Source organism: Nanorana parkeri, unplaced genomic scaffold, assembly GCF_000935625.1.
Source record: "Nanorana parkeri isolate BGI_ZX_2015 unplaced genomic scaffold, ASM93562v1 scaffold546, whole genome shotgun sequence".
Taxonomy (NCBI): Eukaryota; Metazoa; Chordata; class Amphibia; order Anura; family Dicroglossidae; genus Nanorana; species Nanorana parkeri.
The window spans coordinates 31226-56134 of NW_017306814.1; the positions used below are offsets into that span (position 1 = coordinate 31226).

Here is a 24909-nt window from a genome sequence, read left to right on the forward strand (position 1 = left end):
TAGGTTGAAAAACGGCAAGTCCATCAAGTTCAACCTATAGAGATGAGAGAAAAAAAAGAAAGAAGAAAAACCTAAAACATCACTATGCCCACAGTTACCCACTGTTGATCCAGAGGAAGGCAAAAAACCCTATTAGCCATAGTTCAATTTGCTCCAACAGGGGCAAAAAAATCCTGTCTGATCCCATAAGGCAATTGGATATTCCGTGGATCAACAATCTCTGGTGCTTAATATACCTATAAGAACTTAATATCCAGTAATATATTCTGTGCATTTAAGAATACATCCAGATTTAAAACAAGTAACTGAGCTAGCCAGAACTAGCTCCTGGGGGAGTCTATTCCACATTTTCACAGCTCTAAATGAAGAATCCTTTCCGTATGCAAAGGTAAAACCTCTTTTCCTCCAGACACAAAGAGTGCCCCCTTGTCCTTTGCAGTGACCTTAAATTGAATAATTTGGCACCAAGCTTACCATTTATGTATTTATACATGGCGGTCATGTCCCCCCTTAATCGCCTCTTCTCCAGAGAGAACAAATTCAGGTCAGCTAATCTTTCCTCATAGCTGAGCTCCTCCATGCCTCTTATGAGTTTAGTCGCCCCTCACTGCACTTTCTCCAGTTCCACAACATCCTTTTGTGAACTGGTGCCCAAAACTGAACTGCATATTCCAGATGAGGTCTTACTAATGCTTTGTACAGGACTGGAGCAGGATTATGTCTCTATCTCTGGAATCTAGACCCATTTTAATACAAGAAAGTATTTTGCTTGCTTTAGAAACTGCGGCTTGACATTGCATGTTATTATTGAGTCTATGCTCTACCAGATGCTTTCTCCATCATTGACTCCCCCAAACATACTCCCCCTAGAGTGTATGACGCATGCATGTTTTCAGTCCCCAAGTGCATAACTTTACATTTATTAATATTAAACCTCATTTACCACATAGATGCCCAATCACACAGTGCATTCAGATTTGCCTGTAAGTTGGAGACATCCTGTAAGGACTATATTCCACTACATAACTTGGTGTCATCTGCAAACACAGAAATAGTACTTTTAATCCTCAATTCTATGTCATTTATAAATAAGTTAAACAGTAAGGGGCCCAACACTGAACCTTGGGGGACACCACTAACAACCTCAGACTATTCAGAGTATGGATCATTGATCACCACTCTCTGAATACTTTCCGTAAGCCAGTTTTCTATCCGATTACATATTAAATACTCTATACCTACAGACCTTTAACTTATGCATCAGCCTCCTGTGGGGAATGGCATTAAACGCTTTTGCAAAGTCTATGTATACTAGATCCACAGCCATTCCTCTGTCCAATTTATTACTCACTTCCTCATAAAAAGAAAGTAGGTTTGTTTGACAACTTCTGTCTTTTGTGAATCCGTGCTGACTATTGCTTATAATAATATTTTCAAGCAAAAACAGGTGTATGTGATCCTTGATCAAACTTTCAAGTATCTTCCCAACTATTGAAGTTAAAGGAGAACTATGAGGCGAGTGAAAAAATCACTCATCATAGTTCAAGCCGACGTGTGACAATGAAACTGTCACACGTTGGCTCAATAGATCGTGAAGTGAGCAAACGCATACCATCGCTCGGTCACTTCTCGATCATCTCCCTGCAGAGAGCAGTGACTGTCAGTCACGGCTCCCAGCAGAGATTCCCACCTCCCCGCTCTGATCCGCCAGCGCTGACTGGAGGAACAGCCTGGGGAGGGGGTGGGCACAGCTGGCTTTGCCTCTAGATAGGCAGAGCCAGCTGGCACTCACGCAGCTGGGTGAAGCTCGCGATATACTGAGCTTTGGGTCACGGGAGGATGCTAGTGTATGTCCTCCTGTGACCCTTAAGAGAACCATGGGGAATAACGCTTACCCTATAGTTCTCTTTTAAGCTTGCAAGTCTGTAATTACTTGGTAAAGACTTTGATCCCTTTTTAATTATAGACACCACATTGGCCGTGCGCCAATCCATCAGTACCATGCCAGTTATTAGAGAGTTTTCTAAAAATTAGATACAGTGGCTTTGACATTATACAGCTTAATTCTTTGAGGACACGTGGGTGTAAGCCATCTGGTCCACGTGCTTTGTTCACCTTAATTTTGCTTAACTGTTTCTGGACCATATCAGTCAGTCATTGTGGGCTGTGGCACTGCCATCCCCATTATGGACTTGAGTTCCACCTTGTTCCTTAGTGTACATATCGCTGAAGAAAGTATTTAATAGATTTGCCTTCTCTTTGTCCCCAGTTACCAACTCTGAGTTATCTTGTAAGGGGCCTACATGCTCAGACCTGATTTTTTTACTATCAATATATTTAAAGATTTTTGGGGGGTTTATCTTGCACTCTTTTGCAACCTCTTGCTCGTTTTGAATCTTTGCGATATTTTTTTCCTTTTTACATATTTTGTTATATCCTTTGTAACGTTCAAGTGGTTGCAGTGTTCCTTCATTTTTATATTTTCTAAATGCCCTTTTCATCATCTTTTTTATTTTTCTCATCAGGCTTTAATAGTGACTTTACTGTTTGGGTTGAAAATTGATGTCCAGCACCTGACACCCAGCTTTTCAACGAATGTGCATGAAGTAGTCAGTCTACAAGAGTGCTCTAATATGCATGCCTCAACACATACTGATAGTGCCCAAGTTTAATCCACCTCCCAATTCATCCTATTGGTCAGTGTGGTGGCCAGTCATAGTGATGAGCCATAGGCGGTTGGTCAGCCTTCAATTAATTTTTTCGTGAATGTTAGGTGTCATTTACTGTGGTCAAATTAGTGTTGGTTGAAACCAAAATTACGTAAGCATCCCGAAAAAAATATGAATTTAAGAGTTGGATTAGCTTAACCTAGGTTTAGGCTTTTAATTTAATTGGTGATAATCATTGTTAGGCAACAGTTGGGGGTGGATTGTGCTTTACACATATAAATAGAGAAATTAGAGAATTTCAAAAAGAGTCATTGAGACACATACGAAAAGTGTCTCAGGGTTACAGGAATAATATCGTTCTTTGCACCAAATTCATGTATAACATTGGAAGAAGTGTCACCAGTCTTTCTTCATTAATTAAAACACCTTTATTGATGTCTTGGAATTAACCTATCACAGGAAAAGTTGCAACATTTCGGGGCCACACAGGGTTGATTTGATTATCACTGATGAAGGGGTCCCTGTGTGGCCCCAAAACACTGCACCCTTTCAGTGATAGGTTTATTGCAGGTTTATTATGAAGAAAACAGTGTGCTGGTGACTTCTCTTCTTAAAATGCTGTTTTCAGACGGTGCCATCCGCCGGTCATTTCGGCACCTGCTCAAGAATTAAAGGGGATTTACCGCTCAAGTGTATGATGTGCCACCTCCACTGAAAACCTATGAAATTGGCGCTGGCATGTGAGACCAATTTTGGGACAGATATATGCACACTGATAAAGTACATAGATGTGTTGCGTCTCTGTCCAAAGTGTGGCATGTGTGTCTGAGACAGATCTCAGTTGGATCCTCTATTTCAAGGAAAAATTCACATCTGACGTATGTGTTGCTTACTGCCACAGACTAGCTATGCCAAAAGGTACTTGGTATTACTTTACGTAATTTTTCTTATTACCAAACTGTTGCAGTTCATTTATTTAATATGTTGCAAACACAGCGCCAGAATGAAATATGGCGCAAATAAGAACAACTTGAATTTGGCGCAGGAGTCGTTAGTGGTCTAGAAAATGGCACAGCATGTTTTAGATTTTGGCACAGACATTTCTCAGGCTGCATTAGCACCCAAATTCAGGTGCAAATGTGATAGTGAATTCCCTGAATGTGTTTTTGTTGTCACGTTTCATTTTATTTCACACCAACAATATGTAAGCAAGGATTCTTTCTGAGGTCCTAGATGTGGAGCCTGTTTCTGATGAATGGGAATGTTGAATAACTTCCAACATTTAAAATTCTAAGTAACAGTAGACACATAGATATTGTAAATTACTTTCTTTTTTGCCCTTTAACAGCCTTGTATGGAAGTTTGTATAAAAGTACTTTTTCTTTATTATACTCTTTCATAATATAAGGGAAAAGCTAAGCTGGGCTATGAAGGTAATTTAGTGACACATAAAATCATGTCATATGATTGTTCTATTTCCCCATGGAAGCAGGTTAGTAATGTGTGATGCCTGTTGAGCTCACAAAGCATTGTGTTGTATAAATCAGACGTCTATTTGCATTCTTACTCTTTTGATGCATATATTACTGTTAAAACATACGTGTTTTGTTTTCACAGGAGATGAATCTTTCACTCAAAAAAAGGAGAAAGGTATAAACCTTGCCTCATGCATAATGTATTTGTTTTTCTTCACTAATGTCCACCTTTGTGTCAGAAACAAGACATGAAACACAAAATACAATCTTTCTTCTCCCTGTACAGCTATATTTACACACGCCACGACTTCTTTATTAAGATGGTGCTGCCAATAGAATTCTAGCTTTTCACTTTGGGCAATGATAGATAAATTAGGATTGGTTGCTATGGGCTACAGTTCTTTGTGCATTGCTCCTTGCTTTGTTACTTAGTGACACTAAACTCAGGAATTGTTAAATGTATTTAAGAAACTTAGCTATTAGCAAAAATGTATCTTATTTGTGTATCACTCGTCTGTAGATCCTCAAATCATCTCTGAATTGGTGCTGACCCTGTCCTTCCTTCTGGAGGGTGGCTACTTTTGTTCCCCATGGTCCTCTGTGTGTTGTAAAGTAGTCACCACTCCAAGCTCGCTCCCGTGATGGACTACAATCTCATGTTTAGTTAGCAGTGGTGACTACTTAACAACACACACAGGGACCATAGGTAACAAAAGTAGCCACCATCCAGAAGGAAGCACAGTGTCAGCACCAATTAAGAGATGATTTGAGGATCTACAGCTGAGTGATACACAAATAAGATACATTTGTGTTAATAGCTAGGGTACTAAGGGGGAGTTTAGTATGCGATACAGTAGATAACCGCTCTGGAACGCACTGTCAGTGGTGTGAACAAGCCCCAAGAGCAAAGTCCGTAAACCATAGCAACCAATCAACGGTCCTGTTTCAGTAACCTGACTTCAATGAAAAGAAATATGGTTTCGTAGCTCCCAACTTTCTGAGATGAGAAAGAACACCTTGCAGCACATTGTATTTAGGCAATGGACACATCAATACCATGCGGACTATTAACAAATTTGTATGGCAAAATTATTGGTTAAACACAGAATTTTTTGTTTTTCACCATTACTTTTCCTTTATAATGGTGTTTCCACATAGCAAAAAAGATAATTAAGAGACAATATAAAGGTTTTAGCATAGAATAACACATTTGGTAGTTAAAAAGAACCCTTTCCTAGATATCTGTATATCAGACCAAAAAGAGGGACACCTGAGGAGAAAAGAGGGACCAAGGGATTTGGTTTCAAATGAGGGGGAGTTGGGAGGTATGATGATTTGCCTCTGGGGTCATAACTCAACCCCATAAGGTTTGTGTACTACTGCATCCAACACAGGATTCTACGCCCTAATGACATATCATTCATGGTGTCCATATAGAGTGTGTTTTGAAAAAAAAAACAAAGATGCTGCATACAAAAAAAAAGCAACAGATAGTCTTAGTACATCAGAGTTTAGATAGAAAGTGTTTCATATTTCATTCATTGTTTGCAATTAAAAAAGGCACTTAAACAGTTGTAGAAGGAGACTAAGATCTACACTACTTTTTATTATGCACTCTTTTCCATGTTATATTATTGTTTATGTATTGTTTGCCGGAAAACGAGTGAAGGTTTCCAGAACCTGTTCTTGACTTTTGCAGCAGATGGCGCCAGTAATTTAGATATCAAAATGCTCCCTGCCATGGATTTCACGTGCTTGGTCCCTGCAGCTGATACTGTGGAAACACATTTCTGAAGTTTAGTATTTGTAAACGTTCTATTTTATCATGTTTTATCAATAAATATGAGAAGAATATTCAATGAGGGTAGATGTTCCAGGATTATGGCTGACGTGTGGAATGACATATTTTTTAAAAATTGCATTAATTTGTAGAATCCGACAGCATTTTATCACTTAACAGTTTGTATTAGGATGACTATACTAAAACGTGTATTGGATGCTGCTGTTGTGGGACTTTTGGGATAGTTACCTAAAGGGAATGTTCACACAAAAAGCATGTGAATTGAGTTGTTTAGTCATAGTAAAAGCAAATTCTAGTAACCCAGTCCTGCGCAGATGCAATAAGTAAGCAGGAATTTGCTTTTATAAAAATCAATATAAATAATATATATAATGTTTCAAGTTTTATGCAGTTTTTTGCCATTTTAGCACATGTGTAAAAAAATTGCTCTGGTAGCAAAGTGCTTAATAACCAAGCATACAAAAAAAGTGGTAAAAAAACAATTATTTGTCAGTTAAAGCATCACTTTTTGGTCATTTGTCATGGTCTGTAAAATGGCATGGCGTGTCCTTTGCCTACATGCTTTAAACTATTAAGGCTGGGCACACACCTTACAACCATCGCAAGACTTTTGTCTTGCGATGGTTGTAAGGTACTTAAAAAAACGTACGATCTGCCTATCTTGCATAGGCAGATCGTACTTGCGATGATCGCAAGCCACGCCCCCTGAGGGGCGGGCTTCCGATGACCGCAATGCCGAACGGGCAGTGTGCGCTTGCACACACCGGCCCGTCGGCTTTTATCTCACGAACATGCTACACACCCGCCGAACATCGTACGATGCTCGGCGGGTTTTGAAACATGTTCGTAAGTTTAAAGTCGTGCGACCTTACAGTAGTAGAGGTCGCACGGCTTCCACACACCTTACGATAATCGTACGATCGCTGGATTTCCCACGGTTATCGTAAGGTGTGTGGGGACCTTAAGTGTTCCTTTTCTTCTTTCCAAAAAGTTGTGAGGTATGCCTAGATACACAAATGTAACCTTAAAAGATCTGCTTGGACTATGTACACAGGAACATCGGGTGTCACCTTGTTTTTTTCTCTATTATCTTGACCTTTCCATACAGAACACGGTTCACAGTTATTATATTGGTTTAATTGAGCCTTCCTTCTGATAATTACTACAATCATGAATATGTTTCACTTGTTATGTCACCCAAAAATTAGGTCAGGTGCCTACCTGTACATACTGAATAATCAGGTTTTTCCATCAATTGATTTTTTTTTTCCTGATGGCAAGGGCATATTGCATGATGTTAATGCCAGGATTGATTGGGCTCAAATTGTGAAAGAGTGGTTCAGGGAGCATGAGACATAAATTTCGAACACATGGATTGGCCACCACAGAGTGCAGACCTTAACCGCATTGAGAATCTTTGGGATGTGCTATAGAAGACTTAGTGGTCCGACTCTCCCATCCTCACTACAAGATTTTGGTGAAAAATGAATGCAACTCTGGATGGAAATAAATGTTGGGACACTGCATTACTTATCAAAACAATGCCACGGCGAATGAGTGCCAGTGAAAGCTAAAGGCCGTCCAAATAAATATTAAGACAGTATTAGGACAGACAGGTCAGACAGGATACTTTCAAACTTTAAATATGACTTTGAATTGTCTTTATAAACTAGAGGTGCACCGAAATGGAAATGTTAAAACCAAAACGAAACCAAATAAAAAAAATTGTCAGGCCGATACCGAAAATGTTTTTTATTTTAATTTTTTTAAATATTTAGTTTTTATTTATTTTTTATAAACTTTTCAATGTTTTTTAATATTTATTTTTATTTATTAATTTTTTATTAAATAGTTGTATTTTTTACATTACTTTTAGGGGCTTCGGGGAAATATTGGGGGCCTAAACAGACCCCTGATATTTCCCTTTTAAAATAGAAAAAGATTGAGAATACAGAGTCCTCAATCTCTTTTTCTGTGTCCCCTGTTATCAATGAACAGGAATCCTCTATACTGAGTGTTCCTGTTCATTGATAACATGAGGACAGAGTGTGTTTACTATAACCACAAATATGAATGAACAGGAGGTGATGTGGATCACTCCCATTCATTCATAATTGAGGATATAGTTAACATACCATGTTCTCAATTATGTACAAACATTCAGCAATAACTGATCGCTGAGTGTTTGTACCTGGCTCTCCTCTCTGACACAGTTTCTCTCCTCCCCACTGGGACACAGAACAGCACCCAGCGGGAAGGAGAGAAGCCTGGCAATCGCCGATGTATCGGCAGGAAAATGGCACTTTCGGCATTATGCCAAAAGTGCCATTTTCGGCCGATATATCTGTGCATCCCTATTATAAACCATCTTGTAAGTGAAGCACCTGAATTGTGTCAATTCTTAAAGTATTCAGATGAATAGCCTTCCCTTATTTTTACAAGACAAAGGATCCTTGCTGCACACTTTACCGGGATTCTCATGTGAATACACCAGCGGGTGCTCAAAATGACTGCGGTTGGCGACACCACATGCAGATAGTTGAAGAACGTCATCAGCACACCAAACCATTAAGTGTTCATTTATTAAAGAATGCTGTCCCTCATTTGCAAGTGCTTTCGGGGCCACGCAGGGTCCCCTTCATCAGGCTCAATAAATGAACACTTAATTGCTGGTGACGTTCTTCAACTTCCCTTATTTTTAGGCACATCTAAGGTGTACATACTGGGAAAAATCTACAACTTTCACAGGTTTACAGGGCACTGGTTGTCTGTAGGACACAAGAATTGTAACAGCCATCATTGGTTCTCCAGCAAAAGCTAAGTAGCTATTCCAGATCAACAGATGTGTCCAGTTTTTCACACAATCTCTTGTGGGCCTTCAGCCTCTTGACATATGATTCTGTGGTGTGCATCCCTTTATTGTCTTACTCCATTATGTGTTACTGAAAGAGAAGTGGGCTTAGGGAAAGGGCTGTGATTTTTTTTCAAGCTCATATTGCTGTTGAGGAGAAAAGAACCCTGGCAACCCCAGGGAAAAGGGCTAGTGGGGCAGTCAGGTGCAGAAGATAAAGCATGAACATTAGTGTCAATATTACCATCTGTTCTCTATAAATGCCTCTGCTGGTTAATATGTTTCTCCAGAAAGGGAAATAGATGCGATGTGAATGTTTCTCACTAATTCATTTTGTAGAATGGGCGGCTTTAGCATTGCAGCCTTCATTTAATTGAATGTCAGTAGTTAGGTATTTACATAATTCTAGATAAAATGTGGAATTACTAGTTATCAAGAAATTAGTGTGTGCCTGTTTAATCTACCGCTGAAAAAAATCAATATTTAATTACATTGAATTATTAGCTTTTGCACACATTTTCTAATTGGGTTGCAAATAATGAACCAGAATAAAAGAGCATTGTTTCATTCTTTAGTGGTTCCTTTAATTGTCTTAATTAGACAGGACGGTAATTAAGAAGTTATGCATGACAAAAGAAACCAGTAATAGCAATGTGTGCCTTTGTTTTGTGCTGCCAATGTGATACATTTTTTGTGCAGGCAGTAGCTTGTTTATGATATGTATGTTTAGTATAGCATCAGTGGATATAACACATACAGGTCTATATAACTGTTTATGACAGTGGCAGCCCGGGACCTAGCATTTTCACAAATTTTTTTCTAATGGCAGGTTTTTTTTTAAGCTGTATGGTGCAGATATCTAGCATTATGTTATAACTTCAAGGAAACCTGAACTAATGAAATATATATAAAAAAAGGCCATTGATGACCTGTCTTGAAAATACTAGTTCCCTGGCTTCCATAGTGGTTTAGTAGCTTCATTACTTTCTCAATCAGGACTTTTCTAGTACTTTTTCAGATTTTAATTTCCCATGGCATCGGTACATACTTTATTCTGACTTTCGAGTCTTCCTGAACAGGATCTCAAAAGATGTTAAAGCCGGGGACAGCTGGGCAACTAGCATTTCCACCGAAAAAATTAAAACCCCCATTTATCGTTCAATACAAGTTTTCTTAAAGTTAACCTAAAGTAGCTGTTGACATTTCTAACCACAAAAATATCTGCCCATACACCTGCCGATTATCGTACGATAATCGGCAAGTGTATGGAAGGCGTGCAACCGTTTCTACTGTACGGTCGTGCGTCTTTTGTCTTTCGAGCACGCTCAAAAACCCGCCGAGAATCGTACGATTTTCGGCGGGTTAGTGGCATGCTCGGTAGACAAATGCCGGTGTGCGCAAGAGCACACTGCCCGCTCAGCATTGGAATCATCGGAAGCCCTCCCCTCGACAGGGAGGGTTTGCGATGATCGCAAGTACGATCTGCCTGTCTAAGATGGGCAGATCATACGAGATGTTAATTACCTTACAACCACCGCGCACCGAAAGTGGTGCGATGGTTGTAAGGTGTATGGGCACCTTTTAGCGCCTGTGTCCATGGCATCAGTTTGTTATCATTGATCATCTAGAATTCATTGACAGTTGTATTGTACCTGCAGTTGACCTAATCTATTTCACCAGTGTCAAGCAGGTTATGCATTCCTTGCGAGGGAGTGCAAAACTAATTTGAAGTTAAGGAAAGCCCATCAACATCATTTTGCTGGCATTAGGTGGAAACTTATATTTGGTCTAGAATCTGACACTTTAAAACTATAACACTTTATGCCTCCAAAACATCTTACTGACTGCACAGCTTACCTAGAGCAACAGGGGAAGCTCTATTAAGATGGAATACCGGTCTATAAAAATATCACCCTTTGTCTGTTCTATTATGTGTTTTAACCTTAAAGACAGAGCCAGATTTCCACAGGAGGATAGGCTTTAGTGCTTTTTTGCTTGAATGGTACTCACTGCCCCCCTGGGCACACAGGTGCAACTTTCAGAAGGACATTGTATGCAAGCACATTTCAGTGCCTGTACATTGAGGAAATATGGAAGTCTAGTTTAGCTACTACCGAATAAAAAAGCACTCCCAGTGCTGAAATAACTGTTCAGCATAACCCAGTAAAGCTGGCCACGCATTGGTAGATTTCTGTAGAACAAAAGCAACACAGAGCGCCTCCATAGTGTAAAACTTTTATTTGATGAGTACAACATGCAAGTGAAAATGTACTTACACGAAAGCCAATGATCATAAGCGTAAAAGGAAACGATAAAATATAAAATCTCCAGCAGGGGAAGTCTGAGGGGATCTCCAAATCAGCGTCCTCTGCTCCCGTATGTTTTTTAGTATTTCTGTAGAACGTCATACGAAAAATCTCATCAGCACATTTGATTTTGCCATCAGAGACTTCACAAATGTAATTTGCAAATTTCATTTGATTTTAACATTCAACTTTGAAATGTTTTACCGAGTTTACTGAATGAAAATCGCATTCACTGTTAGAATTTTGTTTGAGAAAAAAAATTCCAACTTGTCACTTCGATTTGTTTTGTTACTACTGTCAAAAATCATCATCAATTTGATCGCATTAACTAGTCGAAAATTGAACGAACATTCCGAAAAAGAATACGAATAATAATGAATCCATACTAATGACCCATGGGCTGTTAGGAGATGCGGAGAGGTTTGAATTTTTGTTCTTGAACATGACCATTGCCTTCTCCTCATTGTGAACCAAAGGTAGGATTCACTAACTGAGACTAGGCAAATATAAATAATCAAATTTCATCAAATGTAAGTGATAGAAGTATTTAAACAGCGCAAACAGTGACCGGGTGCAGTACCCTGCTGATGTTGGGTATCAGGGTACTGGATGAGATTCTCATGCCAGAGGGTAGTGTTGTTTGGCTGTATTAAAAGTGACACTAAACTCAGGACTTAGATCTTAAAAATACATTCGACTACCTTAACTACTAACAAAAATGTATCGTATTTGTGTATCACTGCACTGTAGATCTTCAAATCATATCTGAATTGGTGCTGACACTGTGCTTCCTTCTGGAGGGGGGCTACTATTGTTCCCCATGGTCCCTGTGTGCGTTGCAAAGTAGTCACCTCTGCAAGATCACCCCGTGATAGACTGCACTCTCATGTTTAGTTTACTAATTTGTATTGAAATGATCGTCCATCACGGGAGCGAGCTTGGAGTGGTGGCTACTTTACAACACACACAGGGACCATGGGGAACAAAAGTAGCCACCCTCCAAAAGGAAGGACAGTGTCAGCACCAATTCAGAGATGATTTGAGAATCTACACCTGAGTGATGAATAAATAAGATACATTTTTGTTAATAGTTAAGGTACTTGAATGCATTTTTAAGATTTAACTCCTGCGTTTAGTGTCACTTTAATGATTCCAGTAGGTACTCACTGTAAAATAATATTCTGCTTTTTTATGTACTGCTTTACGTCAGTGTTGTTCTTTAAAAAGTGAGTCAGATAACATCAAATTTAAAAATATAATGTTTCTGTAGCAGTGCTAACTGTAGAAAACACATTGCTTTCAAGATAATAACTGTATTTTTGTTATGCAATGAATCAAAGGTATAACCACACTGCACTCATACGCCGTTAACTGTGATAATAAGATAAATTACTAAAATATGGATCCTTTATGTTGTTTTGTAGCCAAGAAAAAGAAACCCAAGCTCTTAAACAAGTTTGATAAGACGATAAAAGCTGAACTTGATGCTGCTGAAAAACGAAGGAAAAGGGCAAGTTTATATAAGTAGACCACACTCTTCAAATATAGTATGTTCATGTACATTTATGTATGCAATATGTAAGTAAATAGATTGTTATTCAGACAGGTCACAATTGTTTTTGTTCTCATATTGATGCATTAACATTATGCTCTTCTATCTGTAGTCATAGATGTGTGTATGTGCCACAAGCAGCAATAGTATTCAATCCAAAAAGACCAGGGCAAAGGACTACATTTTTAAAACCCAAATAATTATTTTATTTTCCATTCATTTACTAAAATACTCCATATCAGAGAAGCTAAGTTTTGGGTTAGTGTAACTTTTTTTTTTTTTTTTTGAGCATGTAATTTTTTATTGGTTTTTGTTCAAAGCAAATACATATGAGAAGACATCATAGTAACCCGGTATACAAGCAGTGTAGGAAAGGTCGGGTGGTTAACACGGTTACAGATTAATGCAGGTCAGTAAAGAAAATAAACAACTGTGACAACCTCACAGGGTCGTTATAGCCACCATGTAACAGAGCAATAACTAAATGGTAGTTCACAAAAAGAGAGAGGTGGACAGACATAGACCAACACAAATCGCTTCATCACAGGGTTCGAAAGGGCCTATTGTAGGAGTGCACCATATTATAATGGATCAGCATCGAAGATGGGACAGACTGTGTGACAAGGGTCGAGGAACGTCGGACATAGGAACAGGGCAAGGAAAGAGAGCAGGTTCTCCCCCATCTTAGTTCGCAAGTATTCAGTGCAGCAGCGCAGTACCTGGCGGGAGGATATCGCTCGCATTGTTATAATGTTATAACACATCTAAAGCTCCCAAGGAGCCGTCTAATTTGGCTATGTCGTACCATTTGGAGGAGCGGAAGGGCAGCATAATATCCCTAAGTTGAGCTAAGGATAGTGTTGTGGTGAGAAAATCTGACCACGTATGGAAAAATTGTCCTGTCCTTTTTTCATTGTGTAGGGAGTCGGATTTGTCTAAGAGCATGAGTCTATGAAGGGTGTTGGACAGATCCAGCACAGTTGGGATGGCAGGGAGCAGCCAATTGGTAAGGATGTTTTTTTAGGAAGCCAACAGGCATAATTGTTCCCAGCGAGAAATTGGAGGGGACGTCATTGAGGGATCCTGGGGTATATCATGCAGTAAACAGAGGGACGGTAGGGCTTCCCTCTCCCCGCCCGATAAAGAGTTCATATAGCCCATAACCCGTTGCCAGAAAGTGGTTATCATAGGACAAGACCACATCAGGTGAATCAGGTCAGGGTGGTGGATGTTACACTTGGGACAGTGTTGCAGCCAGTCAGGTGAGGCGGACGTAGGAACGAAATTAAAGGCGTAGTACGCTCGGTGGAACAATTTAAATTGGAGTTCACCCCAGGATTCACAAATGACATGTTTCCTAATTTGCTGCCATCCCTTCAAGATACTAGCATAGTTGTCTTCCAGGATATGGCCTATAAGCTGGGCCCACAATTGCACAAAGGGCGGTATGAACCTGTCAGGCCGTTGATGGATATCCGAAGGATAAGGTAAAGATTAGACAGGGATAGCCTGGTGGTCGCGGGAGTCATCATTTGTTGGAAGGCCTGAGGGGAGGAGGCGCGACCTGGTGGGGGACAGTGGGTGCGTATGAAGTGTGTGATCTGGGCGTATTGTAAGAAGTGGGATGGAGCAATGCGATATTTAGAGATCAGATCATTGAAGGTCATGCAACCTCCTTGGGGCGTGAGTACATCACGTATAGTGTTGATGCCCAATGCAGACCATGTCTTGAAGACCCGGGAATCAGCCCCCACGGGGAAGGCCGGGGAAGATGTTATGGGCATCCACGGGGAGATAGTGCCTGGCATACGGAATAGCTTTCTGACCTCCCTCCATGCGATTACCGTGTCCTTTATGAGGACATGCGCTTTCAAGTGAGGAGGTAGGGAGTGCAGGGAGGAGTGAAGTGGTCCAGCTAGGGACCAAGGGTACGCCAGTTGTTGCTCTAGGAGTGTGTTGGAGTAAAAGGAAGTGCTGAAAATCCAGTCCCTTGCATGCCGGAATATACTCGCTAGGTTATACAATCGGATGTTCGGTAGATTCATACCTAGGTGTGATTTAGGATTTTGCATTTTTTGGAGAGCTATGCGAGCCTTCTTGCCCCTCCAAATGAAGTGTGAGAAGGCCTTGTCCAGCAGTTTCGTATCCCTATGCTTAAGGAGTAAGGGCAGGGTCTGTAGAGGATAAAGGAGGCGAGCAAAGCTCACCATCCGTATGAGATGGCATCTACCGGTCATGGACAACGGGAGATGTTTCCATGACGCCAATTTCTGAGTAATTTTATTGATAATAGGGGTAAAATTTAAGGCATATAGGTCTGATGAGTTTCGGGGTATCTGTATCCCCAAGTAGGAGAGGGAGCGTTGTCTGAGTTGGAGCTTGTGGGCGGTTATAACTGATAAGAGGGTGGGGGAGGGATTGTGTGACAGCAGCTTTATTTCACTTTTGTCTAAGTTGATTTTAAGGCCAGAATAGCGTCCGAAGGACGCTATGTGGTTTAACAGGGTCGGGATCTGTGTTTCAGGATCTGATAGGACCAACATTATGTCGTCTGCAAAAAGCATGGACTTGATTTCCGAGTTTCCCAATTTAAAGCCTGTAAATAACGTAGGAGAGAGCATGGAGCGGGACAGTGGCTCTATGGCAATGTTAAAGAGGAGGGGAGACAAGGGACAACCCTGTCTAGTGCCCCTGTGTAGTTGAAATCTGGGCGAGATGGATGTGGAGGTGAATATCCTGGCCTCAGGTGACATGTATAGAGTGGAAACAAAATGCAGAAAAGCACCATTGAAAACCCATCTTCACCAAAACATTTCGAAGCCATTGCCAGGAGACGCTGTCGAATGCCTTCTCCGCGTCCAGAGCCAATAAGGCCCCGACAGCCTCATACCATCAAGGGCACACAATATCTTACGGATGTTCAAACCCGCAGAACGACCTGCAACAAAACCAGCTTGGTTATCAGATATTAAGCGAGGCAGAATAATAGACAATCGATTAGCCATGATCTTAGACAATAGTTTAGCGTCAAAATTCAGCAATGAGATCGGGCGGTAGGATCCTGGCTGAAGAAGATCTTTACCTTTTTTGGTTATGAGTCTGATATGAACTTCGTTGAAAGTGGGGGGATAGGAGCGACGCGATAGAATGTGGTGGAACAAGCTCAGCAAGGGTGGGGACACCTCTTCCGTCAGAATCTTATAGAATTCGGAAGACAAACCATCGGGTCCTGGTGCTTTTTGTGCGAGGGGATAAACGTATGCCCTCTTTAATTTCCTCTAGGGTTATCTCTGAGTTCAAGAAGCCCACATCATCTGCTGACAACGCTGGCAAGGAAAGAGAATCCAGGAACTCCAGACCTGCTCCCGCATCAGTGTCATCTGCAGCGTAAAGGTTGCGATAGTAGGTACAGAATACATCTGAGATGGCAGCAGGATCGGGGAGTATCTTGCCCGCATTGTCAGCTAACTTGAGAATGTGAGGGGTAGGTATATTCCCCCGCACCAAATTGGCCATGAGCTTACCTGATTTGTCTCCAAATCTAAAGAACTCTGAGGACTTATAAGATCTAATGAGGCGGTCGTATTGTAGGAGCCAATGATCGCACTCCTGCTTGGCCTGTATCCACCGGGTTCTATCAGCCTCAGAGAGAGTCAACTTGTACTGCACATATGCCTCCCTGGCCTTGGTACAAGAGGCTGTATATTTTTGCCGCGTGGTTTTTTTACGTGAGGTGACATAAGCCAGGATCCTACTGCGCAGCACCGCCTTGGCGGCTTCCCAAAACAGCGTAGGTTGATCCATGTGCACGGAGTTATGTGTAAGGTAATCCGACCACCATGTTGTAAGTTCGGCTCAAAAGGACTCATCTTTTAGCAAGTAGGCAGGGAATCTCCAAGAGATTGGGGAAGTAGGGAAGGTGAGATCTTGGACGGATAACGTTACTGGGGAGTGGTCCGAAACAACCATGTTTTCAATGGATGAGGAGCGGGTCTTGGCCAGAATGGATGGGGATAAAAGAAAAAGATCAATGCGGGACATGGTACCGTGTGCGTGAGAGAAATGGGTGAAGTCCCTTTCAAGGGGGTGAAGAAATCTCCATGCATCAATCATACCGCTGGCGGATATCAGAGCGCCCAGGTGGTCGTCATGCGGTGAGGGTAGTCGTTGAGAGGGCCGGATGCCGCCCGACCTGTCCTCTGGTGGAGATGGTACTGCTTGAAGTCTCCTCCGATGATACGGTGAGTGTTCGTAGGAGCTTGTGTTGATTGAGATAGTATGGATTCAAAGAATACTTGGTTGTCCGAGTTCGGCCCGTACACGTTCCAGATGTCAAGCGTGGTGGAACCCAAGAGAATGGAGATGTAGGCCCATCGTCCCTCCTGTGTATCACATCTTTAGGATAGGATTGTATGGGGCAACGATTTGCGTAACAGGACGAGCACCCCAGCAGATCTTCCTTTGGCGGGGGCGCCCACGACCTTGCCCACCCAAGATCTCTGCATGCGGAAGAAGTCATCCTGAGGGAGATGGGTCTCTTGGAGCAGGGCAATATCTACCTTCAATTTCTTGAGGTGACGTAATACTTGGGTTCGCTTCTGTGGTGATTTAAGACCCTTGACATTCCATGTCACTATATTCAATGGGGATCCCATAAGCGGTTGGGTTGATGGTATAGCGAGTGATCATGAAATCTTGAAAGCGTATGATGTGGGTAGATGAGTGTCCCTTCGCTCTCACCCACCACTCGTGGTCGTGTCCCAAATGCAACAGATCCTTTAGAGAAAGGTGCTAATGAAGCGGTGAACTCCTCGTGGGTGGGAGGGTCTCTTGAACAACCTCCCAGTGCTGATGAGGCCAAAGTGTTTGGGTGCAGCGAACATGAAAAACGTGAAGACAAAAAAAGCAGTATAATGCTATAAATGAGGGGTAACATCAGTAACAGGGTCAGTTTGCGTAAGTGACCTCCTTTTTTCCCAACGAGGGATGCAACAATAGATAGAGCGTGGTACAGCTTGTTCCTTCAAGCTGAGCACCAGCAGTAGGGAGAGAACTGAATATTAACAGGAACAACAACAAATCAGTTCTCAATGTCCTGAACTATCAAGCTCCGTCCCGTGGAGCATTTGGAAGTGATATGGAATAGAGAGAGAGAGAGACACCGTCCGGTTCCTCAAGCCTTTTTCTTCCGCGGGGGGCTTTTGGACGGTGAGACAAGGGAGGCCTCCCGCGGTGCCATCATGAACTCCATAGCCCTTGTTGCCGACAAGAATGATTCCACAGCGCCATTCGGGGTGGATATGCGGAGCACGGCAGGATAGGCCAATGTGAATTTGATGCGACGTTCTACTAGTAATCTGCGCACCTCAGAGAACGACTTGCGCTGTTTGGTTAGGACTGCCGAATAGTCGGCAAAAAGCAGAAGTTTGTGACCCTCCGCCACCATGTTGCGCTGGGTTCTATAGGCCTGAAGGATCTGGCTGCGGTCATTGAAGTCCAGGTAGCGGACTATCACTGGTCTGGGTTTTTGATGGTCTCTAGGGGCACCCACTCTGTGTGCACGTTCAACTCTGCACGGGGATGGCAGGCCCAAGGCCTTTGGTATGGTTACTGCGCAGAAATGTGAGAGGTCCGCAGAGGGAACCGCTTCCGGCAGGCCGATGACCCTTAGATTGTTTCTCCTGGATCTATTCTCTAAATCGTCTATCTTTTCCATTAGGAGATGGAGGGACTGATCAGAGTGTTTGAGTGACCGCTGTGTGCCATGTAACGAGTCCTCCAGATCACTGTCACGTTGCTCTGCCGTCTGCAAGCGGTGGCCATGGGTCTCTAATGTTTGCTGCATAGGGCCCAGCTGCTGCTGTATCGCTTCCGTTACAATGGCCTTCATATCAGCCTTGAGATAGGCAGCAACAGCCGCCGCTGTGCTCTGGTGTTCCGCCTGCAGAGACGCAGTGGGAGAGAGCTCACCTTCAGCAGCGTCGTCAGGGGATGTCAGCATGTCGTCCGTCTCCGCCATCTTGGATGTCTCGGAGGTGCCGTCGGAAGAAGGTATGATGGCCCTTCTCGTCAGGTTCGGACGAGAGACGAATCTGTCCATGTGTGTGGGTGACTTGTTCCGATGACTCCGGTGATTGCAGGGCGTTGTGAGAGAGCCGAACGGTGCACTTGATAACTGAACGGGACGGAGCGATGTTGCACACGACTAGCACATTGGGCGCCGGAACCGAAAATTGTAACTCTTTTTTTAAACACAAACATACTGGGTACCTCGACACATAGCAACAGAATGGAATATAAAAGAAGCATTTCTTGCTTTAGAAAGCAGAGTCCTTTTTACTGATCTTTGGATTAAATGCAATTGTGCCCATAAGGTACCTTAGGAGCTGGCATGATATACAGTAAGATGTGCAATCTATTGGACTGCAAACAGACATAGTATAGGTGAATGAAAGATGATGAGGTTCATTTAGTTGACTGAAAGATTGCTACCATTTACAAACCCAATTCCAAAAAAGTTGGGACGCTGTGTAAAATCTACATAAAACAGAATGCAATGATTTGCAAGTCTCATAAAGCCATATTTTATTCACAATAGAAAATAGAAAACATATCAAATGTTTTAACTGAGAAAATTTACCATTTTAAGAAGTAAGGTAATTCTAAATTTGATGGCAGTAACACGTCTCAAAAAAGTTGAGACAGGGCCATGTTTACCACAGTCTTTTAACAACACTCTATAAACATCTGGGAGCTAAGGAGACCAGTTGCTGGAGTTTTGGGAGAGGAATGTTGTCGCATTCTTACCTTAAATAGGATTTCAACAGTCCTGGGTCTTCTTTTTCATATTTTCTGTTTCAAGAAGCACCAGATATTTTCATTTGGTGAAAGGTCTGGACTGCAGGCAGGCCAGTTAAGCACCCAGACTCTTCTAGTACAAAGCCATGCTGTTGTCATCAATGCAGTATGCGGTTTAGCATTGTCGTACTGAAATATGCCAGGCCTTCCCTGAAAAAGACATCTTCTGCACTGGAGCATTTGCTGCTCTAAAACCTGGATATAACTTTCGGCATTGATGGGGTGCAAGCTGCCCATTCCATATGCACTAATGCACCCCCATACCATCAGGCAGGCTTTTGAACTGAGTGCTGATAGCAAGCCTGAAGGTCCCTCTCCTCTTTAGTCCAGAGGACACAGCACCCGTGGTTGCCAAAAAGAATGTCATTTCGATGCGTCGGACCACAGAACAGTTTTCCACTTTGTGACAGACCATTTTAAATGAGCTTTGGCCCAGAGAAGATGGCGGCTTTTCTGGATCATGTTCAGATATGGCTTCTTCTTTGCATGATAGAGCTTTAACTTGCATTTTTGGATGGCAAGGTGAACTGTGTTCACAGATTTGTGGAAGTATTCCTGAGCCCATGCTGTAATGTCCGTCACAGTGTTACTGCCATCATGCCTGTTTTTAATGCAGTGCTGTCCGAGGGCCCGAAGATCATGGGCATCCAATATTGCGTTTCGGCCTTGTCCCTTGTGCACAGAGATTTCTCCAGATTCCCGGAAACTTTTGATAATATGTACTGTAGATGATGATATATATGTGATGTATGTAAGTCTTTGCAATTTTATGTTGAGGAACATTATTCTGAAATTGTGAAACAATCTTTACTCAGCTTTTCACAGATTGGTGAACCTCTGCCCATCTTTACTTCTGAGACACTCTGACTCTCTAAGATGCTCTTTTTGTACCCATTCATGTTACTGACCTGTTGCCAATTTACCTAGTTGCAACATGTTATTCCAGCTCTTCCTTGTTAGTACAACTTGCTTTGCCAGGTTTTTGTTGCCCTTCCCATCTTTTTTGAGATGTGTTACTGCCATCAAATTCAAAATGATCTTATTTCTTAAAATGGTAAATTTTCTCACTTTAAACATTTGATATGTTTCCTAGTTTCTATTGTGAATAAAATATGGGTTTATGGGATTTGCAAATCAATGCATTCTGTTTTAATGTAGATTTTACACAAAATCCCAACCTTTTTTTGAATTGGGGTTATATTAAATATTACTCATTGTGAATGTTCTTTATGGACAGTAAAAACCCCATGCTGTTCATAGCCAAATTCCTACTTACCATGTAGTTAGTTGCTGCACTGAATGTCCCAGCACTATAAGGTGATTAGAATGCCTAGTTCATCATAAATATGACCGTTATTGCCTATTGTGTAAAACCCTGTGTAGCTGGATGATCACAATGGTCTGAACTTTAATTACATTTATTGGCTCCAGTATTTCTAGGTGCTGCTGCCTATCAAATCTCTAATTTTAGCTCCCATGTCCAGTAAATCCTAGGAGCAATAGAGAGAACTTTTGTGTTACTATACAGGGGAATAGCAAATGAAGACCTCAGTTTTCCTGTAAAATTCTTTTAACTTCTATAAATGCTGCCTTGTGCTGCATGCAGTAAAATATATCAAAGTGGGTGATTTATGACTGAGTGCCACTGTAACACATTGAAATAAACAAAGGCATTATGTGAGCCTCTCTCTTTTGGGACCTTGGATTAAGTGATCACTTCACATCACACACAGTGTAATCCCATTTTCCATGTCTCCAAGTCATAACCAGCAGACATAAATGAAAATAAAGCGGCGTTATTTTTCCCTTCATGCCAGGCTTTGCTCCAGGCTGAATTGAGCTGCAGTATATCAGCTGGAAGTGTCATCCTTCCTGCAACAACTGCACCAGTTAATATCACAACAGTGCACAAGTTATCTTGTCATAGTTATTGCATTTCCTTTATCTTCACTCCCCTTTGTAAGAGATAAATGTGTCCGTCCGTCCCCTCCTTTGTCTGTATGAAGGTTACTATATGCAGTTTAAATAAACTGAATGCATGTGCTTTTAAAAGAAAAATCATTCACAAGCCAGCAATTTCATACAGGTTGTAGATGATAGGACCAGCAATTTCATACAGGTTGTAGATGATGATATGACCAGCCATTTCATACAGGTTGTAGATGATATACCAGCCATTTCATACAGGTTGTAGATGATGATAGGACCAGCAGGTTCATACAGGTTGTAGATGATGATAGGACCAGCAGTTTCATACGGGTTGTAGATGATGATAGGACCAGCAGTTTCATACGGGTTGTAGATGATGATAGGACTAGCCATTTCATACAGGTTGTAGATGATGATAGGATCAGCAGTTTCATACAGGTTGTAGATGATGATAGGACCAGCAGTTTCATACAGGTTTTAGATGATGATAGGACCAGCCATTTCATACACGTTGTACATGATAGGACCAGCAATTTCATACAGGTTGTAGATGATGATAGGACCAGCAGTTTCATATGGGTTGTAGATGATAGGACCAGCCATTTCATACAGGTTGAAGATGATGATAGGACCAGCCATTTCCTACAGGTTGTAGATGATGATAGGATCAGCAGTTTCATACAGGTTGTAGATGATGAGAGGACTAGCAGTTTCATACAGGTTGTAGATGATGATAGGACCAGCAGTTGCATACAGGTTGTAGATGATGATAGGACCAGCCATTTCATACACATTGTACATGATAGGACCAGCAATTTTATGCAGGTTGTAGAAGATGATATGACCAGCAATGCCATACTGATTGTACATGATAGGATCAGAAATATCATACACATTGTAGATGATATGACCAGCAGTTTCATACAGGTTGTAGATGATAATATGACCAGCAATGTCATGCAGGTTTTAGATACAGCTGGTGATTTCATATATATTGTAGATGATGTGGCCTACAATTTCATACACATTGTAGGTAATGTGACAAGCAACTTCATGCATGTTGTAAATTTAATGACCAGCAGTTTTATACAGGTTGTAGAAAACGAAAATCCAAAATGTTATGACTGTCACCAGAACAAGAGGTAAGGGGTAATTGTCCAGTGGGGACAACTGGTTATGCCATAGCAACCTCAGAACAGCAGTTTCATACGGGTTGTAGATGATGATAGGACTAGCCATTTCATACAGGTTGTAGATGATGATAGGATCAGCAGTTTCATACAGGTTGTAGATGATGATAGGACCAGCAGTTTCATACAGGTTTTAGATGATGATAGGACCAGCCATTTCATACACGTTGTACATGATAGGACCAGCAATTTCATACAGGTTGTAGATGATGATAGGACCAGCAGTTTCATATGGGTTGTAGATGATAGGACCAGCCATTTCATACAGGTTGAAGATGATGATAGGACCAGCCATTTCCTACAGGTTGTAGATGATGATAGGATCAGCAGTTTCATACAGGTTGTAGATGATGAGAGGACTAGCAGTTTCATACAGGTTGTAGATGATGATAGGACCAGCAGTTGCATACAGGTTGTAGATGATGATAGGACCAGCCATTTCATACACATTGTACATGATAGGACCAGCAATTTTATGCAGGTTGTAGAAGATGATATGACCAGCAATGCCATACTGATTGTACATGATAGGATCAGAAATATCATACACATTGTAGATGATATGACCAGCAGTTTCATACAGGTTGTAGATGATAATATGACCAGCAATGTCATGCAGGTTTTAGATACAGCTGGTGATTTCATATATATTGTAGATGATGTGGCCTACAATTTCATACACATTGTAGGTAATGTGACAAGCAACTTCATGCATGTTGTAAATTTAATGACCAGCAGTTTTATACAGGTTGTAGAAAACGAAAATCCAAAATGTTATGACTGTCACCAGAACAAGAGGTAAGGGGTAATTGTCCAGTGGGGACAACTGGTTATGCCATAGCAACCTCAGAGGCGATTTACTTCATACTTCCATACTTCCTGTTGGGCCTCTGGGGGTTCAGGAAGAGAAGAGAAATAAAAAATCTGACTGGGGTTTTCTGACTCTATGGGGTTGATTTACTAACCTAAACACACATAAACACCAGGTGTGTGTGATTTTCACACAGCAAAACGTATTTATCAACCAAAAAGTCTCTAAAAGCATATTTCCACTAATGCCATATATGGAAAAATCATGCACATGATGCATATATAATGCTGCTTCACAGTTTAGACAAAAATGGTTAGCTCATGCATTTACATTCCTGCATTCATCAACGCAAGCAACATAACATAGAGCTAATTTACACCACATTACCTTGCAATTCATTGCAGGGCTTTGAACAACACACCTGCTGGGTGTGTACACACTACAAAGGTGTTTTGATTCCTCCCATAGATCATGCTGGGAGGGAACACACTACAGAGGTGTATACACGTTCGTGGTGTGTTTAAAAGGTTAGTAAATCAACCCCTATGACTCTGACTCTCAACTCTCTAGAGAGAGTTGCTTTACAGTTTGTATGGTCCCATGTACTCTGTCTTCTTTGAAGTAACTCACTTCCTCTGCAAAAAAAAAAGACACAAAAAAACTCCCAAAAATATGTGATGATATATTCATACATTAGCTGTCATTCTAACTATGGGTTCTATGTTTATAGGATTTGGTGTGGGATTGACACAGAAAATGTTTGCTGGACATTCGTTCATCTGTATTTGACATAAGTTGGCTATCATATTCCAAGAAGATTTGCCTATCATTTTGCCAGTCACATCAAAATACAACTTTTTAGATTCCAATTACAAGCAAGATTTGCCCACCACTTTTAAATCCATAGAAGAGTAGCCTCCTCATTACACATATAGGGAATCCTCAGAAAATAATTGCCAAATCCTATAAAATACAGACAGACGGTCCAGCAAATGTCCTTTATAAACAGATCCCTATGTGTATTTCTGAGGTTGAGTTACACACAAGGAAACATGAAGTGAGAGAACCTCTGTCAGCACATAGTTGGCACCTCCAAGAGTCAGTTTTCCTCTATAGAGTATGATCGCCTGTAATCCTGAACTGCTCTGGTACGCAAATATTATCCTAGCTTCCTGCCTTGGTTTTAGACATCTGGGCAGCTAAAGATGAAAGCTGAGTGGACATGCAGGAGGTACCTGCTATGTGATGTTATCAGGGCTTTAGGTATCCTTTAACTGAACAAATTCTCACGTTGTGTCATGTCTCTCATTCTTTGTTCTGTAGATTGCATTTTCCAAGCTTCCCGGTTCAACTCCAGGCCTGCAAAGCTATTGCACTATTTATAGCGTGTTTAGATCATATTTATTTTATTGCCCACCTGGGATGGCGGCTGATAAAAATGCAAGGTCACATGGCTAACCCATTTCT

General features: G+C 41.4%; 1 protein-coding gene across 1 annotated transcript in view; it reads left to right on the forward strand.

Annotated features, from left to right (window-relative positions):
- Nucleotides 1-4151: 4151 nt before the first annotated feature.
- ASPH (aspartate beta-hydroxylase) overlaps nt 4152-24909 on the forward strand; it is a 54469-nt gene continuing 33711 nt past the window's right edge. Inside the window, exons 1-3 of the mRNA XM_018561812.1 lie at nt 4152-4161; nt 4287-4319; nt 12527-12612. Of these exons, the coding sequence (XP_018417314.1) occupies nt 4152-4161; nt 4287-4319; nt 12527-12612 (129 nt within the window). The remainder of the gene's footprint in view (nt 4162-4286; nt 4320-12526; nt 12613-24909) is intronic.